This window comes from Rana temporaria, chromosome 7, assembly GCF_905171775.1.
Source record: "Rana temporaria chromosome 7, aRanTem1.1, whole genome shotgun sequence".
In the NCBI taxonomy this organism is placed as follows: domain Eukaryota; kingdom Metazoa; phylum Chordata; class Amphibia; order Anura; family Ranidae; genus Rana; species Rana temporaria.
Window position 1 is genome coordinate 197,844,549 of NC_053495.1, and position 16,132 is coordinate 197,860,680.

Genomic DNA, 16,132 nt, shown 5'->3' on the forward strand with positions numbered 1-16,132 from the left:
TACGGCCAGGGAGCACCGATTTTTCAAAGCCGGGCACCCCTTCCATAGACTCCCATGTTAAACGTCAGTCTAGACCAGGGGTCTCCGAACTTTTCAAACAAAGGGCCAGTTTATTGTCCTTCAGACTTTAGGAGGGCCGAATTGTGGCCAGCGGGGGTAAAAAATGTCCCGGCCCAGCATCGGTGAGAGTAAATATGGCCTAAAGAGTTTGCAGTCAGTAGGATAAGGAGTAGTGCCCCTATTAGTAGGAGTAATTGTGTCCCATGATTGGTATCAGTGAAAGAAATTGTGCCTCCTAGTTGGCGTCAGTGGGAAGAATAGTGCCTCATATCAGTGGGAGGAATAAAGCCCAAAGGGCCGGATAAAGGCTAGCAAAGGGCCACATCTGGCCCTCGGGCCGCAGTTTGGAGACCCCTGGTCTAGACTCTAGTCATAGACACAGTGAGGCATGGGCACAGTGAGGCAAAGTGAGGCACAGTGATGCATGCCGAGGCACCCCCTAGGCTTATACTCAAGTCAATACGTTAAATTTTTTTTGTGGGTAAAATTAGGTGCCTCGGCTTATACTCGAGTATATACGGTATGTATATATATATATACACAATAAATTAGTAGCTATATATACGTGTGTGCTGGGATATATAATATGTTGGATACAGACAGGAAAATGTTCTACAGTTTTCTTCTGCAATCCCAAATCGGCTTCCAGGTATGAGAGGAAATCCAATGAACGCCATACATTTTAGCTCCTCCCCAATCTTTAAAAAAACTGATAAATAAATTGTCTGGAGTTAAGACTTCAAATCACAACTGTCACTTTTACCCACAACAGCCAATCAGATTGCTCCCTCGTAGTCTATTCTCGTTAAGGAATAGAAAACTGCGGCAGTCGATTGGCTGCAGCGGGCAGCGCGTTTTATTCCTCGCATACATCACGCTTCCTCGGGACGGTTTGCCGCTATCTGGGAAATTGGCGGTAGATATGTTCGGGGTCTTGGTCCTGTGCCAACCCACACAGAACACATCATCATTCACGCTCATAATTGAAATAACATTGCGCTGTGTACGGGAAGGAGACGCGCGGCGGCCTGTGTACGGCCTTCAGAGGAACAAAAACATTTTCCTAACAAGACGGAGACTTTGGAAGGAATTAAGAATCAGACGGAGTCAGAGGAACGGCCTGCCATGAAAAATAATGTTTGCGTTGTCCTGTTGTATGTAACGCACATGACAATCGTGGACGCCGCTCCTCGCTCAGAGAGGCCTGTCTATAGAAGGTAGAACATTCTATGGTAGTTCTTTGGGTTTGCCTATTTATAGAGCTGTTCTGGGCTGTAACCCCCAACCGGAATACCTGATTTTGGGGCAGTGACTGCATTAGTAAAGGAACCAGAGGATGATCATGTTGGCCAGAAAGGCTCTTGAGATTAATACTAAGGCAGGGTGCTGTAATGGAGCCGGTTCCTCCCGCCAGCCATGATCTGTCTACATCGCATAGAGATGCACAGAAACCTAGTGATGACAAAATAACATATGTAATGAAAATGGAAAGGTTTTATTTAAACATTTCATCAGCATGTTGATTAGGGGGGGAGGAGCCAGGAAAGCCAAAAATAAGTTTCAGATTTACTTCTAACCCTCCATGTTTCCTTATCACAAACTATGATTGTAATCCTGAACTCCCCTGTATCCACAATACTTCCCTGTTACTATTAGTGTAAGCCTGATCTTCCCTGTATCCCCAATACTTCCCTGTTACTCGCTATTAGTGTAAGCCTGATCTTCCCTGTATCCCCAATACTTCCCTATATTATTCACTATTAGTGTAAGCCTGATCTTCCCTGTATCCCCAATACTTCCCTATATTATTCACTATTATTGTAAGCCTGATCTTCCCTGTATCCCCAATACTTGCCTATATTATTCACTATTAGTGTAAGCCTGATCTTCCCTGTATCCCCAATACTTGCCTATATTATTCACTATTAGTGTAAGCTTGATCTTCCCTGTATCCCCAATACTTCTCTATATTATTCACTATTAGTGTAAGCCTGATCTTCCCTGTATCCCCAATACTTCTCTATATTATTCACTATTAGTGTAAGCCTGATCTTCCCTGTATCTCCAACACTTCCCTATATTATTCACTATTAGCGTAAGCCTGATCTTCCCTGTATTTCCAATACTTGCCTATATTATTCACTATTAGTGTGAGCTTGATCTTCCCTGTATCCCCAATACTTGCCTATATTATTCACTATTAATGTAAGCCTGATCTCCCCTGTATCCACAATACTTCCCTATATTATTCACTATTAGTGTAAGCCTGATCTCCCCTGTATCCACAATACTTCCCTGTTACTCGCTATTAGTGTAAGCCTGATCTTCCCTGCATCCCCAATACTTGCCTATATTATTCACTATTAGTGTAAGCCTGATCTTCCTTGTATCCCCAATACTTCCCTATATTATTCACTATTAGTGTAAGCCTGATCTTCCCTGTATCCCCAATACTTGCTTATATTACTCACTATTAGTGTAAGCCTGATCTTCCCTGTATCCCCAATACTTCCCTATATTATTCACTATTATTGTAAGCCTGATCTTCCCTGTATCCCCAATACTTGCCTATATTATTCACTATTAGTGTAAGCCTGATCTTCCCTGTATCCCCAATACTTGCCTATATTATTCACTATTAGTGTAAGCTTGATCTTCCCTGTATCCCCAATACTTCTCTATATTATTCACTATTAGTGTAAGCCTGATCTTCCCTGTATCCCCAATACTTCTCTATATTATTCACTATTAGTGTAAGCCTGATCTTCCCTGTATCTCCAACACTTCCCTATATTATTCACTATTAGCGTAAGCCTGATCTTCCCTGTATTTCCAATACTTGCCTATATTATTCACTATTAGTGTGAGCTTGATCTTCCCTGTATCCCCAATACTTGCCTATATTATTCACTATTAATGTAAGCCTGATCTCCCCTGTATCCACAATACTTCCCTATATTATTCACTATTAGTGTAAGCCTGATCTCCCCTGTATCCACAATACTTCCCTGTTACTCGCTATTAGTGTAAGCCTGATCTTCCCTGCATCCCCAATACTTGCCTATATTATTCACTATTAGTGTAAGCCTGATCTTCCTTGTATCCCCAATACTTCCCTATATTATTCACTATTAGTGTAAGCCTGATCTTCCCTGTATCCCCAATACTTGCTTATATTACTCACTATTAGTGTAAGCCTGATCTTCCCTGTATCCCCAATACTTCCCTATATTATTCACTATTAGTGCAAGCCTGACCTTCCCTGTATCCCCAATTCTTCCCTATTACTTGCTAGTGTATCCCCAATACCTATTACTTGCTTTTAGTGTAGGCCTGATCTTCCCTGTATCCCCAATACTTCTGTATTACTAACTATTAGTGTAAGCCTGATCTCCCCTCTACCCCAAATACTTCCAACATTCAATTGTTCTTTAAGTGTACTATTACATTCGCCAAATAAAACACTTTGAGACACCATGCTTGCTGCTGTAAAAGCTTTTTTTCTTGGTGGAGATATGTGGTTTTTTAAAACGCTGGCGTATTTGATGCCTCCAGCAGTGTCATTCCCTGGCTCTTCATTTCCATAGCCGCAGCACCTGCTTACTGCTCCTAAGTCACAGCCATCCCCTGCGGCTCCTGACACAAGCTTGCAAACCTTGGGGCAGATTCAGGTAGCTTTTACGGCGGCGTATCTGGAGATACGCCGCCGTAATTTGAAATCTGCGCCGGCGTATCGTTACGCCGATTCTCAAAGGCAGATACGCTTAAAAAATAGGCTTCCTACGCCGACGTAACTTGAATGCGGCGGCGTATAATTGTGTGCAATATTACGTTGACCGCTAGGGGGCTTCCGTTGTTTTCGGCGTAGAATATGCAAATTACCTAGTTACGTCGATTCACGAACGTACGTGCGCCCGGCGGAAGTTTTTTTACGTTGTTTGCGTAAGGCTTTTTCGGCGTAACGTTGCTCCTGCTATTAGGAGGCGCAGCCAATGTTAAGTATGGACGTCGTTCCCGCTTCGAAATTTGATTTTTTTACGTCGTTTGCGTAAGTCGTTCGCGAATAGGGCTGGACGTAATTTACGTTCACGTCAAAACCAATACGTCGTTGCGGCGTACTTGAGAGCAATGCACACTGGGATATGTACACGGACGGCGCATGCGCCGTTCGTAAAACACGTCTATCACGTCAGGTCATCACACATTAGCATAAAACACGCCCCCCTTCCACATTTGAATTACGCGGGCTTACGCCGGCCCCATTTACGCTACACCGCCGCAACTTACGGAGCAAGTGCTTTGTGAATACTGCACTTGCTCCTGTAAGTTGCGTCGGCGTAGCGTAAATACAATACGCTGCGCCGCCGTAACTAGGCGCGCAGGTACCTGAATCTGCCCCTATGTCTACTGGGCTCCACTGAGGTCAAATACAGGAAAACCAATGGACGGGCCACCACTGCTCCAACCCCTGCTCTTATCTTGGACTAGAGAATGATTAGTCTTTAGGTTGTAGAGATCTGAGAATGGATAAGTAGTTTAGCAAAAGCCATTGGGCAGGGCTGACACCACACTGTGCTGTGCCTTATCAGTCCGCAACAGGACTGGATGCATATCTGCATATCAATCTGTATTTTCAATCGGTCTTTAAGGGGATAAAAGACGGGAAATGTGCATGTATTGCGGAGATGTGCTGCATATGTGTTTTTTTTTTATTATTTATCTTATCCCCCGCTATGACAAAAACAAGGAGTCTGAGGATTCCTGACACGCATGTGGAGGTCAAACTTTTTAGATTATCTCCCAGTCAGCACATACCTAATCACGGGTACAGAAGGTCCTGATGAAACCAACGCAATCCTCGATCTGTCTAACACTGTTAGGTTGAATAAAGTCTGCCCCTCCCCCACGCTTTCTTTCTTTCATTTCTCTTTCTTTTTTTTTTATCAAAGATCATAATTGGGAATTGTTGCAACACTCTGATGGCGTGGCCCGTGATAGAGGACAGCTGGATCTCCCGCTGTGCTGACCATCTGGGTCATTTTATAAGCTGAGCAGGAGATACAAAAATGGAACGGGGAGGTTCAGTGATTCAGTACATGATCCTTCTGTACATAGGAGGGGGATAAAAGGAAGAGCAAGGAACACTTCATCTTTAAAGGATGGTCTGAATCAGGGGCGGACTGACCATTAAGGCACTCGGGCACTGCCCGAGGGCCCCATGCTACTAGGGGGCCCCATCAGGGTTGCCAGGTTCATTAAAACCAGGGACAGTATGTAAAAATCTGTGTTTTTTTTAGATCTGTCGCTGATATGTCCGAAACCAACATGCTTTTGATGTGAAAATCCTGAGATTTTAGCTGCCCCGCCTCTGAAATGCCTCCTGGCTTGGTGGCCATCTGTAAGCCCGGGGGCCCCATAATCTTCTATTGCCCGGGGGCCCCATGATTTGTCAGTCCGCCCCTGGTCTGAATCCATTCCTCATGTGTATTCTTCTTGAATCTCGGTGTGCTTTGCGTATTTTTATTTCTTTAGATCTGTGCAGTAATCCAGTGTGAGAGGTCCTGTAATAAAGACCACTCACTGCTGCTCTCTCTTCTTGTGCAGGGTGACTGGTCTTGTCTCCACCCCCTCCTGTAGTTCCTGCAGGCAGCCTGTAGTGTGCGGAGCCTGCTGGGCCCCTCCCACACCTCTGCTCTCTCCTCTTGTGCAGGGTGACTGGTCTGGTCTCCGCCCCCTCTTGTAGTTCCTGCAGGTAGCCTGTAATGTGCGGAGCCTGCTGGGCCCCTCCCACACCTCTGCTCTCTCCTCTTGTGCAGGGTGACTGGTCTGGTCTCCGCCCCCTCCTGTAGTTCCTGCAGGCAGCCTGTAGTGGACAGAGCCTGCTTGGTCACTCCCACACCTCTGCTCTCTCCTCTTGTGCAGGGTGACGGGTCTGGTCTCCGCCCCCTCCTGTAGTTCTTGCAGGCAGCCTGTAGCATACCTCCCAACCGTCCCGGATTCTGCGGGAATTTCCCGCGATTTGAAGTAAGTTCTGCTGTCCCGCGATCAGGGCTAAATTCCCACAGCCCAGTGCCAGAACATTATTCAGTGGCGGACTGAGCGCGGTAGAGCTGGCTCCAGCACGCAGAACCACCTCCACCTGACTTTAATTCAGTCGGACTGGTTGCTAGAGCCGCTTCAAGGGTCTCACCAAGGGCCCCTGCTTCCCTGCAAAAACTGGTTGCTAGCCACGGGCCGCTTTGTGTCTAGCAACCAGTGACGTCAGGAGAGGAGAGAGTGGCTCCATAATTCAATGCGGAGGAGGATTTAACTTCCTACTCCTCCCTAGCTCCACCCACTTCCTCCCTGTAATGTTAGCTGAGTGATGTCCGGTCCGAGGATCACAAACTGTCCTGCCTGCCTCAGATTCAGAAGAGGTAGGTAGTTTCCATACTTTGTAGGCAGCAGCAGAACACCCTGAGATTGATCGGAGCAGCTGTGTGTGTGTGTAAAGAGAGCAGCTGCGGGCTCTCCCCCCCCCTCTCCCCCTCATGTGCAGGGTGACTGGTCTGGTCTCCGCCCCCTCCTGTAGTTCCTGCAGGCAGCCTGTAGTGTGCGGAGCCTGCTGGGCCCCTCCCACACCTCTGCTCTCTCCTCTTGTGCAGGGTGACTTGTCTTGTCTCCGCCCCCTCCTGTAGTTTCTGCAGGCAGCCTGTAGTGTGCGGAGCCTGCTGGGCCCCTCCCACACCTCTGCTCTCTCCTCTTGTGCAGGGTGACTGCCCTGGTCGCCGCCCCCTCCTGTAGTTCCTGCAGGCAGCCTGTAGTGGACAGAGCCTGCTTGGCCACTCCCACACCTCTGCTCTCTCCTCTTGTGCAGGGTGACTGGTCTTGTCTCCGGCCCCTCCTTTAGTTCCTGCTGGCAGCCTGTAGTGGGCGGAGCATGCTGGGCCCCTCCCACATTTCTGCTCTCTCTTGTGCAGGGTGACTGGTCTTGTCTCCACTCCTCCTGTAGTTTTCTGCAAACAGCCTGTAATGGGTGGAGCCTGCTGGGCCCCTTCCACAGCTTTGCTCTCTGTCCCTGTGTGGGGTGACCGACATAGGCATGCGCAAAGGGTTTCATTGGCTCCTGCTGCTGTCTATCAAATCCAGTGACCCGGGGGCGGGGGCCGAGTCCTGTTGTCTGTGCCAATGGATGCAGTAGCAGGACTCCGGAGCCCCCACGAGTGCCCCCATGGAAAGCAGCTCTCTGTGGGGGCTACTCGCTAAGAGGAGGAGCCAGGAGCGTCGTGGGAGGACCCCAGAAAAGGAAGGGTGAGGCCAATCTGTGCAAAACCCCTCCTGCACAGAGGAGGTAAGTGTAACATGTTTGTAATTTAAATAACAAAAAAACAAGACTTTACAAATCACTTTAAGTATGAACATTATGGAATGCAGCGGCGTGAGTTTATTGGCGTTTGGCTCGGCCGCAACCAACAACTCGGCGGACACGAGGACATATGGAGCCCATTGTATCTGGCTTCCATTAGCCCGCCGTTTACCTGTTAAATGTCTGTTTCAGCTGCAGCGTCATACGAGTTCAAGGAGAAAGCTTAATGGGACACGTCTCCTGACCCTTTCGTCACTTAAGGTCCTCCGCTCAAGGGGAAGGGGGCGTCCAGGGAGCCCCCGCCAATATTCCAAATATAATGTGTTTAATTAGTTATTTACGACCGCGCAGTCGGAGATTAATGGGTCCCAGGGGGACGAAATTAGGCCGCGACTTTGGGATAATACCAGCAACTCTGGGAAACACGTGTGCGTGGCGCTGCGATGCGTACTGCGATATTTGGCTTCCTATAAATATTCATAGAAGGGCCATAAAAATAATTATCATGTAAAATATGGCTGGAACTCCCTCAGATGGAAAAGAAAACAGGAGGGGTAAACGGACAGCGCCTGAGAATAATGTGTAAAACCGACGGCTAATTTACGGCTTCGGGGGGTCGCATTTCCTGCGGTTATAAAAGAGTCACTAAACATAAATTACAGAATGTTTATGTAGAATACATTGTAACAGTTCAGGGATCATTGTGGGGGGAAACTCATCAGAGGTTAATGTAGAAGTTCACCCGAAGCGGACATCGGGCTGCATTCACATCTGCGTGTTTTCCGGAAACATGCGCATCCCAGGATTCGCAAAAAAAAAAAAACATTAACCACTTGCCGACCAGCCGCCGTCAATGCACAGCGGCAGGTCGGCTCGTTCCGACAAATCGCTGTAGCTGTATGTTGGCCAAATTAAACTGCTATAGCAGGCGCGTGCGCGCCCGCTGCACGGCAGGGGAGCTAATGCGCGTGGCCGACGGCCACGATGCCTGCGATTGCTCCACAGAGAGGCAGAATGAGTATCTGTCAATGTACACAAACAGATCCCCGTTCTGACAGGGGAGTAGAGAGAGATCGTCTGTTCCTAGTGATTAGGAACAGCGATCTTTAACCCCTTGCTCGCCCCCTAGTGTTAACCCCTTCCCGGCCAGTGACATTTATACAGTAATCAGTGCATTTTTATAGCACTGATCGCTGTATACATGTAAATGGTCCCAAAAAAGTGTCAAAGTGTCCGATCTGTCTGCCACAATATCGCAGTGCTGCTAAAAATCGCTGATCACTATTACTATTACTAGTAAAAAAAAAAAAATGCCATAAATCTATCCCCTATTTTGTAGACCATATAACTTTTGCACAAACCAATCACTATATGCTTATTGCGATTTTTTTTTGATTTTTTTTACCAAAAATATGTAGAATACATATCGGCCTAAACCGATGAAGAAATTATATATAATTTTTTTTTATTTATTATAGCAAAAAGTAAAAAATATAATTTTATTTTTTTTTCAAAATTGTCGGTCTTTTTCTGTTTATAGCGCTAACAGCTGAATGTAGAAAAAAAGAATAGCTGGCAAAAAAAAGAATCAGAAAAAAAAACTGGCGTGGGGATCCCCTCCAAATCCATACCAGAATCAAAGGGTCAGGCCAAATATTTTTTTTTAAAAAAAATGGCAGAATTTTTTCCTCCGATTTATTTTTATTTTTTTTGCCCATGATCTGCCAATATGGTTCCGGCTATCCAGATGGTTCCTGTAGGGACTGCGCAGGCGCAATCCTTGCCGACGGAAATCTCTGAACCTCGGCCGGCATCCAGGCTCATTCATTAACATCCTTGTGGATTGGAGGATGTTCAAAAAAAAGGCAGGAGGCCGAGCGAGCCGTCCGAGCGAAGCTCAGTCTCCTGGCTCTTTTTTAAACATCCTCCAATCCACAGGGATGTTAAGGAATGAACCTGGATGCCGGCCGAGGTTCAGAGATTTCCGTCGGCAAGGATTGCGCCTGCGCAGTCCTTACAGGAACCATCTGAATAGGGGAACCATAACGTCAAGTCACCGGCAATTCTTTTTTTCACATTCAGCTGTCAGTGGGAAACACCCGCTGTCAGCTAATGACTCATCGGTTAAGGACGCAGCGGCCAGCTTCCCGGCCCACTCCTTAGCGAACGGCTATATACACTGTAGAAGAGAAAAAAATAAAAATAAAACGCAAAGTGCATAAAAACTGCATGCAAAAACGCGACTGAAAAAACGCATCAACTGCAACCGCATAGATGTGAACCTAATGTGACTTAATGAATGGGTAGTGCTCTGTGCTGAGAGGCTTCCTATTCATTCACAAACACAGTGAGTGAGTGTGTTCATTTAGAAAAGGAAGGCGCTGGTCAATGAGATATTGACTAGCCCCTTCCCACACTCTTCATCCTGGCACACCCTCCGTGCACGCCTATTAGAAACACAGAGACCCAGTGATGAAGGTTTAAAATAAGGCGTGCAATGAAAATCGAAAAGGATTTATTTAAAAAATGTAATTAGCATGCTGATTGCGGAAAGGGAGGAACCAGAAAAGATGGTAGGCTCCTCTGAACACAGCTTAGTGCTTTTCTTACACAATTTATACAGAACCAGGAAATATATTGTCCGATATAAATATGGGAGGAAAGTTGTCGGCTTTCACTCTGCCATGTTGCTGCAGAACCTTCCCCTCGCATGTCTGTAAATGAAAGCTGGAACATATTTCACCCCTTTCCACCTTACGTCACATTGTAATCGCTTTGTAACAAGTTCCTACAGATAGTACAGGGTTCCCGTACTCCGTCCAATTTCTAGCTGTCCATCACAGGCCAAGAATTTGTTACACCTGTATCCGACGCGGGGCTGGCGTGTCCCACCGCCGCAACCTGCCATCACACTAGGATTAAGTCACTTCCACGTGTGCTGGATTTACGAGGCAATAAGCGTCCAACTTTTTATAAGGAGCACAGCAGATGGCCGGGGTGGTAATGAAGGAAGAAGTATATTGTGCCGCTGGACCGCTCAACCTATCACAGCATGTTACTCTACAACGAAAGGAGAGACAAACCTGCAACAGGGTTCCTCTGGCAGCATCTGCACAAAAACCCTCACAACGTAGTATTTTCTTTAATCACTTCGCTAACAGAGTTTTTTTTTGTTTGCACACACGTTAAAATGCACATTTTAGGCCTGAAGATTAGTTAGTCTACCCACCAACACCTGCCATGCTGGTTCCGGGCTTACAGGTGGGACAGCTGAGACTGAATTACATAGCAGGGGCAGTCAAACGGGAGGGGTTAGAGGTGCTGCCAACCGCCATTTATTAACTACGCTGGTAGACATGTGAATGAAGGATCAGTCCACTCAATGGCTCAAACCTGCTGTGTCCATTATGAGGCCCTCTTATATTGGTAGCCAGTAGGAAGAATGGCCTTCTAGCATTGGTGGCCAGTAGGAAGAATGGCCTTCTTACATTGGTGGCCAGTAGGGTGAATGGCCTTCTTACATTGGTGGCCAGTAGGAGGAAGTGCCCTCTTACATTGCTGGACAGTAGGGAGAATGGCCCCCTTAAATTGCTGGCCAGTAGGGAGAATGGCCCCCTTACATTGGATGCCAGTGGGGTAAATGGCCTTCTTACATTGCTGGCCAGAAGGAAGAATGGCCCCCTTAAATTGCTAGCCAGTAAAATGAATGGCCCTCTTACATTGGTGGCCAGTAGAATGAATGGCCCTCTTACATTGGTGGTCAGTAAGAAGAATGGCCTTTACATTGGTGGCCAGTAGGAAGAATTTCCCTTACATTGGGGGCCAGTAGGAGGAATGGCCCTTTCACTGGTGGCCAGTAGGAAGTAGACAAATGATTAAAGGGTCAGTCCACTCAAACCTGCTGTGCCCATTATGATGCCCTCTTACATTGGTGGCCAGGAGAAAGAAGGGCCTGCTCACATTGGTGGCCAGTAGGAAGAATTGCCCTTACATTGGGGGCCAGTAGGAGGAATGGTCCTTACACTGGTGGCCAGTAGGAAGAATTGCCCTTACATTGGTGGCCAGTAGGAAGAATTGCTCTTACAATGGGGCCCAGTAGGAAGAATGGCCCTTACACTGGTGGCCAGTAGGAAGAATTGCTCTTACATTGGTGGCCAGTAGGAAGAATTGCCATTACATTGGTGGCCAGTAGGAAGAATTGTCCTTACATTGGTGGCCAGTAGGAAGAATGCCCCCTCTTACACTGGTGTTCAGAATGCCACCCTCGCAGACAGCCAAAAAGATCATTGGTATCATGGCCCTGGAACTATACAAACACCATCAAATTGGAGGTCAATCAGCCAAAGCTCAATGAACCCCTAGCAACCTCTGGAGAACCCTGGCTGAGAATGGCTGATCCAAAACACATAAAAATAATATATACAAAGTACTAAATGGCTCCATTGTTACAATATGCATAGCATAATGGTCAACTGCACAATACTATGAGACGACATGGACTTCTTGTTTCAGGAATTTTTTATATACATGTTGCCCGAAAATGTACCTCTTGTGTATTCAATTGTAACATCTCCACATACAATTTCCATCATTAAGTGCCAATGCACCTTGATGCCTGTATACCAATACTTGTACCACGCACTCAACAGATTGTGCATTGCTGATTCCACATTAGTTTCTACCCTTTTTTAAAACAAAAGAAAAATTGATGATATATATAAATAAACCAAGGAACTTGGTTGTCTTATATACTGTAGCCAACAAGAAAGTTGACCTTTAGCCTACTATCCACACATCAGGCCTAATGTGTCCTTGGAGGGCAGCGTAGGTTGAGATGTGTCTCAAGTCGGCCATTAGAATGACAAATTGTTCATCTCCTGCTGCTGGACGATATGTACGACTCTCTAGTGAACAAAACCGTTCATTGCTAGACTGAGTGACGGGGAAACTGGGCAGACACCATTAAATAGGAGGTGAATTAGCCACAATGTTATATACTACTTGGTTGTGGTTCAACACATGTTCCATGGAAGCAAGACAGATTTACCTGACCTGAAGCCATTGGGAGAACCTAAAGAGATACAAAAATAGGTTCCCGGCAAAGCAAAGAACCCGTCCTGCCACCCGCACTGCTGATCTTTGCTCTCTGGAAGAGCTAAGTTCAGGGGAGGGCTGGCAGCCTTAGGCCTGGGGGGAAGTCCAGTCAAGTGGCCCATAGAGCGTGGAAAAGTGATGGATTGAGGAAAACAGTCTAAGATTTTTCATTATCACAAGAGTCCGCACAGAGCCTCCCCTTACATCAGAGTCCGCACAGAGCCCCCCTTACATCAGAGTCCGCACAGAGCCCCCCTTACATCAGAGTCCGCACAGAGCCCCCCTTACATCAGAGTCCGCACAGAGCCCCCCTTACATCAGAGTCCGCACAGAGCCTCCCCTTACATCAGAGTCTGCACAGAGGCTCCCCTCACATCAGAGTCTGCACAGAGGCTCCCCTTACATCAGAGTCCGAACACAGGCCCGCCTTACATCTGAGTACGCACAGAGCCTCGCCTTAAATCAAAGTCCGCACAGAGCCTCCCCTTACATCAGGGTCTGCACAGAGCCTCTCCTTACATCAGAGTCTGCACAGACCCCATATACATCAGATCTGATGTAAGGGGTAATCTGGGAAACTTTATTTTTAGGGTGCATGCTGTGGACTATTGTGTAAAGAGGGTCTCTGCTCACCAAAGCCTGCCCCCCCTCCCCTTTAAAAAAGTCCACAGAGCACCCCTTTTTATACACTGGGAGGCAGGAGAGACTAGAGAGGGTGAGCTTACCAGGATGGAGGCTGAGGCGCAGGCAGGCTGTCTGATGCTTTTTTGGGTTCAAACTTCCTGTCCAGTGCCCACACATGCCCGGGGAGTGTGGGCAGGGCAGACTCAGAAGGAGGAGGAGCAGATGAGCTCTATCTCTCCTCGTGTCTGTGCAGAGAGAGAAGGGGATGTCAGCGCTAGTGTGCGAGACGAGACATAGCTCAGCTCTGCAGCCATTTACCTCGGAGCTGACACAGGCACGGCTGCACAGTGGGAGGTGAGCAGCGGCCGTGGCCTGTGTTAACAGAGCTCCAGCAGGCATATTCCTGCTCTGCAAAAACAGCATTTGGTAGTGGCGGCCGGTGGCTGTGCATAGTGTCACCAGCCCGGGGGGAGATTTCCACCCTGCCCCCCCTGCCAGCCCTCCCCTGGGTAAGTTTGCCGAAAAATCTTCCAACGTCCAACACTGCCAAGTGCTGTGGTTCCTTCCACTGCCTCTACCCCAGTAGCCTATCCTGTAGTGATGGAAGGTCTGGTGAGAAAACCACAGTGCACAGTGGAGCACCAGGCAATACTGGAAGTGTATGTAAAAAATTGGTGATACTGCGCTGTCTATTAAATGTAAATAAACACAACCATAATAATAGGAAAGCTGCAGCTTAAAATGTGAGACACACACAAAATAAGAAAGTGCAGCGCAAAAATTTAAACCTTAATAAAATAAAAAATTAACGTGCAAAATCACGATAATATTATTTTGAGCATGTAGCAAGTGAAGTCCATAAATCAGGTGATATGCAAATAAAATTTTCAAAAGAATATTTAAAATATTATTAAATATAAATTAAGCATGTAGCAAGTGAAAAAGTCCATAAAAATGATCCACCAGTGTTGAAGATCCACAAAAAGTGACAATACGGCCACCGAAAGTCTCACAAGGTACTCTCACCTCCTAGCATAGGCCCCTGTATTACCAGGAAGTCATGCAAAGCAGATATTAAGACAGATCAAATCCTCAAAAGGAATCCTCCAAAACGTTGCTTAAATTCCACAGAGACAGCTTATTTCCTTTAGGCTCAGCAGGCAAAATATGTATATAGGAGACAGAAGGAATAATGAAAGTGCTCTCCGCTTAATATAAGACACAGGCGTTTATTTAAAATACAGGCTACTCACAGACAATCTGGTAAAAACAGCATGTAGTAAACTCGTGGACTGTACAGCAGAGCGGGTGACGTCATGCGCAGCTGCTACCCCCGTACGCGTTACGTTCAACACAGAACTTCCTCAGCGATAATATTATCGTGATTTTGCACGTTAATTTTTAATTTTATTAAGGTTTAAATTTTTGCGCTGCACTTTCTTCCTGTATAATTTTTGTCACTAGAATTTTGTGTTATTCTAATAGTGTTCAGCTTGCATAAAGGGGGGTTTTTAATTTTTTCTGCGCTGACTGCACCTTTGTTTTTGTTTTTTACACACAAAATAAGAAATAAGAAAAAAGACAAGATGCGCAATAAATGTGAATGTATCCAAATGAGCTAGTGCAATCATCAAACATATGCATATGTGACAAAATACAGTGAAAATTATAAAACTGACACACCACAGATAGGATATCCTATCTGGACTATATTTCAATAAGTCCCCAAAAAAAATTGTTTGGGATCAAAAGAATAATCTGTTGTTTCCAGAAAAGGCATCAAATATTGATAGCTACAGAGCTTAATGGTGAACAGTCCTCCTATAGGTATATTGGTGACATCAAACTAGAGCAGAACCCCCAAGAAGAGTGACGGAATAGGAAAGAGATCCTCCACCTCCTATATAACTGCCTCTTACCGGAAATGAAGATCCCAACTACAGATCTTCTGTTGGTATATGGCCTATAACCCGATCAGGGTATCTGTATGTCAGGATATAACTTCTTCAGCAATAAATCGATCCTCAGCCACTCACAAATATTCAAATTAAGTCACAGCCAGGTGAGGAAAGAAAAAAGGCCAACATAGCGTAATTCCAGTACAAATTTAATAAAAAAGATAAGTTAAAAATACACTTACAGTGTGAAGATAAAATTTGCGTGTGAAATTAGTATAGCCGGCCGGCTAACACATCCCGTTCCTTCCGGGACTCTCGTTGTGTAGTGGTGACGTCAGCACGCCGCTTTTCCCTACGTCGTTTCGTCAAACCTGACTTACCTGGATGTGAAACACCCACAACCACACCACCACTCCCAAAGGAGGATAATGCTGAACCATCAAGGTCACTATGATCTTTATCAAGGTCATTATGGTTTCTATACTTCTCAGACACTTTAATCACAGAACGGTGGCTATGTGGTTATAACTAACCTACAAGAGGAAAAACCAACTTGCCGAACCATCACACACATCAAAACTTCACTCTTTCCCATTAACCTCTCTGACTACTGGAAAAGCTAGAATGCCATTGGAAAGGTAGAACTGGGCTCAATGTAGAACCATGACTATCCTGCAGGAGAATAGACCCATTAAGCCCAAACGCTGGTTGTGCTGAAAATGATTACATCACATCTTGAAACACTTTCCCCCCATTTCCAAAATTTCAGTCATTAAACGTCAAAGGGATTACCAGATGAACAAAAATTCCCGTTTTCGGCCCCGATTTTAATGAAACCTGTCAAATCAAAGGATAATATAAGTATAAGGAATGCTTCGGTATTCTGTACCTTTGTCCAGGTCCCTGGAAGAGTTCCATGTTGAGGTAGGCGATAACTCAGCAGCAACGGTCAGTTCACTTCCTGTGTGCGGCAAAAAAAAAAAAATCGTTAGAACCGGACGATTTATAGGCAGTTTATAAACGGTAAAATGTAAGAATATAGAACCATTTATTCCAAAATGCATACAGCTGGTTTAAGATTTTTGCCCAGCATTAGTGCATGGTAAGAAAA

The 16,132-nt window shown here is 46.0% G+C and overlaps 1 protein-coding gene across 1 annotated transcript in view; it reads right to left on the reverse strand.

The window, feature by feature from the left end:
* ROR1 (receptor tyrosine kinase like orphan receptor 1) overlaps positions 1-16,132 on the reverse strand; it is a 340,836-nt gene that overhangs the window by 78,379 nt on the left and 246,325 nt on the right. The window contains exon 2 of the mRNA XM_040360774.1: positions 15,911-15,982. Within this exon, the coding sequence (XP_040216708.1) occupies positions 15,911-15,982 (72 nt within the window). The remainder of the gene's footprint in view (positions 1-15,910; positions 15,983-16,132) is intronic.